Source organism: Mandrillus leucophaeus, unplaced genomic scaffold, assembly GCF_000951045.1.
Source record: "Mandrillus leucophaeus isolate KB7577 unplaced genomic scaffold, Mleu.le_1.0 Scaffold401, whole genome shotgun sequence".
Classification (NCBI taxonomy): domain Eukaryota; kingdom Metazoa; phylum Chordata; class Mammalia; order Primates; family Cercopithecidae; genus Mandrillus; species Mandrillus leucophaeus.
This window is the reverse complement of record NW_012104266.1, coordinates 1,367,019-1,370,797: the sequence shown is the minus strand read 5'-3', so window position 1 is coordinate 1,370,797 and position 3,779 is coordinate 1,367,019. Positions and strand designations below refer to the sequence as shown.

Below are 3,779 nucleotides of genomic sequence, written 5' to 3'. Positions count from 1 at the left end.
TCATGCAACCCAACAGGTGGACTGTGGGACATCAGCTTGTAGGGGATGCTGAGTTTGGAGGGAGTAAGGAGATAGTTCTCCAGGTGTGTGGGGAAGGGGCTCTCACCGAGGTGCCCAGGGAATGTGTGCCATTCTCTGGGGCATGACAAATTTCCCAATCATTTCTTGTCTCTTCAGAGGGAGTTGTCATTTTCAATCTTTTCAAAATCAGAGGAAGGAGGTATGTACATTAAATCCCAATAAAGCTGTTATTAGACAACGAAAAAGACAAGAACCACAACAAAAACAACAGGGCGGAATGGCTCAGCGGCTGGCTCTGCAGCCCAGAAGTGTAGTGGTTCCTCATTTGCAGCTTCAGCTACTCAAGTAACTACTTCTTTTGCCCTATTCCTTTCTTAATCAGTAAAAACCCAAGGCCAGCTCATCCTGGGGGAGGTCAGAGGTTGCAGGAGAAAGAACTTGACAAACACACGAGCCACCTCTTCATTTACTGTAAAATCCTGTTTAATGTGTAACATTTCAGGCAGAGAGAGGCCTTGGGGACTAGAGGAAGAGGCGGCCCTGACCAACCCCCGCTCCAACTTATCTGCCTGCTTCTCCCTCCCTAACTCCCTCACCCCAGACACCTCCTCCTTTTCCTTGTGGCCAGCAAGCACTGTTCCTCCTTTACTAGTGCTCGCCACCCTCCCTTCTCCACCCACATGTCCACAGTACCCCCGCCCTCCGCTCCACTTACCCACATCCCTCCCAGCTGATGTGACTCCAGAAACAGGGTATCTGACAGCACAGGGTTAAGATTAGTTTCATAATTGGAGACGCTGTCGGAGCATCCCATCTCTTGTCCCCAATGGTCCCAGAGAGAGGGAGAGGGAAGAGGGAAGGGTGCAGGCAACAAGGGCAGCCCACACTCCCAGTAACCTTGAGCACTGGCACAGGGGGCCTCCAACTCCCCACCCCTCCGGCTCCTCAAATGGAAGGCCCTGGGAGGAAGGGAAGTAGCCAGGGAAGGAAGGTTTTGATCGAGTAATCCCCAGCAGGCAGAGGCCTGTGCACCGGCAGGGGAGAAGGAGGGGCTCGCCCAGGGCAGGGTCGGGGGCGGGATGGGAGGTTGCCTGGTATGTGGCATCAGCAGGCCGAGCAGCGGTCGCTCTTCTCAGCCAGCCCGGCCCCGGTGCCAGGGCTGCGGCGCAGTATGTCTTTCAGGGAACCATCCTGCTCGCTCAGCAGCTTGTTGATCTCATTCTGCTTGTATTCAGGTGAGAGGCGGTGGCCGAAGCCCGAGCCCTTGCGGGAGGGTGGATTGGAGCGGCGCTGGGCTCGGCGGGCACAGGCCCGGATGATGAGGTACACCACCTCGGCCACATTGAGGATGATGCAGATGCCGGAGGCGGCTAGCATGAAGACGGTGAAGACGGTTTTCTCAGTGGGGCGGGACACGAAGCAGTCCACTGTGTTGGGGCAGGGGTAGACGTCGCACTTGACCAGCCGCACCATGGCATAGCCAGGGTAGAGCAGATAAAAGACATACATGAAGACGGCCTCGAACAATAGCCGGAACACCACGCTGATGACATAGGTCCACCACAGTGTCCCTGAGATGTGGACTTTGTGCCTCTTCACCTCCTCCAGGTGTAGGGGGTCCCCATGGCCCTCAAGCCGTAGCATTTTCTTCTCTATGTGTTGCTGGTGAGCCACGTGCATGGCCACGAGGAGAGCTGGGGTGGAAACTAGGATGAGCTGCAGGGACCACAGCCGCACATGGGAGATGGGGAAGAACTGGTCATAGCAGACGCTGTTGCAGCCAGGCTGGAGTGTGTTGCAGATGAAAGAAGACTTCTCGTCACCCCACACACTCTCTGCAGCCACCACCAGCACCATAATTCTGAAGATGAAGATGACCGAGAGCCATACTCGTCCAATGGCAGTAGAATGCCGGTTCACGCCACTGAGCAAGGTGTACAAACCTGTCCAGTTCATCCTGCCTCATTCACACCTGCAAAACACCAGCCATGAAGCAAGCTGTCAGAAAGCTGGGGTGGAAAGTCGGGCGCCATAGCACTGCCTGCGCACTCCCCCCACCCAACTCTTCCAAGAGCCAGTAGCAGGAAAGGAAGGATGGTCATGACTTTCCTCGTCACCCCATCCCCTTGCCAGCTTCTCCTCCTCCTCACTCACTTGACTTGACCTCCCTGAGCCCCATCCCCCTTCTTTGCTTTCATCCAACATTCTTTTCTCGCCAGCCCCTTTCTTTGCCAAGCCCGTCTTGTTCCGATATCAGCCATCCCCTATGGCTCCCTGTTCCCTAGCTCCTTAACTCCAGACCTGGGGCAAACTCAACAAAGCCCTCTTACCTTGGGGAGCGCCTATCCCTGAGGCCACCCAGACAGGTCCCCTATGGTCTCATGTCTGTGCAGGGGGAGTGGTCCCTGGGCTCCGCGCCTGCGTCCCAATTCATCACCGCCCGGTGCTGGGGAGTCATATGCTGCTTTATACCCAGTGTCTGCACAATGAGACCTTTGTGGGGCTCTGAACAACGCCCTTTAGAATTCAGATCAAACGCCCTGACTTCCGCCCACCCTACACACAGAGCACTTGTGTCCCAGCGCCGGACACCCAGCCTGCACCCACCTGTTCTGTGCCCGCCCGGTCCATCGCCGCACCCGCCCCATAGCCCCACCAGAAGAATGGCCACGCGGGGGAGGGAGATAAAACTCAGGCAGGTGGATGTGAAGAGGGGACCTCAGGGGACCCGGAGGCTCTGGGCTGAGGCCCTTCCCCATGGCCCCATCAGAAGTTTAAGGTCAGCAGGATTTTCCCTGAGGCTTAGATCCCCTCCGGAATATGGAGAGGAAAGAGAGCTCATTTATCAAGCCAGGAACTGTGCTGAGTGTTGTTCCACACCTTTTTTCTTTCGACCCATTTAGGAAGCCTGTTATCCCATTTTCCAGATGAAGAAGCTGAAGCTCAGGTAAGTAACTCCTCAAGGTCACACTGTTACAAAGCGGTAGTATAAGTAGGATGAAACAATGTATCTGAGACAGAAGTCTTTCTACAGCAGGCTCCTTGTGCTTCTGCAGACAGTGTCTGTAGAAAGCAAAGGCTAACCATTAAAAAAACAACAACAACAAAAAAAGGCCGGGCACAGTGGCTCACGCCTGTAATCCCAGCACTTTGGGAGGCCGAGGCGGACGGATCACAAGATCAGGAAATCAAGACCATCCTGGCTAACAAGGTGAAACCCTGTCTCTACTGAAAATACAAAAAATTAGCCGGACGTGATGGGACGAGCCTGTAGTCCCAGCTACTCGGGAGGCTGAGGCAGGAGAATCACTTGAACCCAGGAGGCCGAGGTTGCAGTGAGCCAAGATTGCACCACTGAACTCCAGCCTGGGCGACAGAGTGAGTGAGACTCTATCACAAAAACAAACAAAAAAGCAAAGGCGAATGTTAACCATAAAGGCACAAGAAGTATGGAAGCTGTCAATCCGTGAGCACATTCCAACTCCAGTGTTATGGAGCAAACCCTGGCCGTCTCTCTTTCAGTTTCAGGAAAGGGAACTCATGCAGGGGGTGGTCAAGTGGGCACACGGTGAGCATAAGCCAGAAGGAGAAAGCAAAAGGTCACTGAGCAGGCCGGGCGCCGTGGCACACGCCTGTAATCCCAGCACTTTGGGAGTCTGCGGCGGGTGGATCATTTGAGGTCAGGAGTTCGAGACCAGCCTGGCCAACATGGTGAAACCCCGTCTCTACTAAAAATACAAAAATTAGCCGGGCGTGGT

The 3,779-nt window shown here is 54.7% G+C and overlaps 1 protein-coding gene across 5 annotated transcripts in view; it reads right to left on the bottom strand.

The window, feature by feature from the left end:
- Nucleotides 1–469: 469 nt before the first annotated feature.
- The window catches only part of GJB1 (gap junction protein, beta 1, 32kDa), a 10,862-nt gene continuing 7,552 nt past the window's right edge, over nt 470–3,779 (bottom strand). For 2 of the 5 annotated variants that reach the window (XM_011992057.1, XM_011992059.1), the window contains exon 2: nt 470–1,993. In XM_011992057.1, coding sequence (XP_011847447.1) covers nt 1,126–1,977 — 852 coding nt within the window. In that variant the 5' untranslated portion in view covers nt 1,978–1,993 and the 3' untranslated portion in view covers nt 470–1,125. Of the gene's footprint in view, nt 1,994–2,351; nt 2,498–2,901; nt 3,085–3,779 lie in introns of those variants that run through there. The other 3 variants (XM_011992056.1, XM_011992058.1, XM_011992055.1) reach the window with 3 other exon arrangements.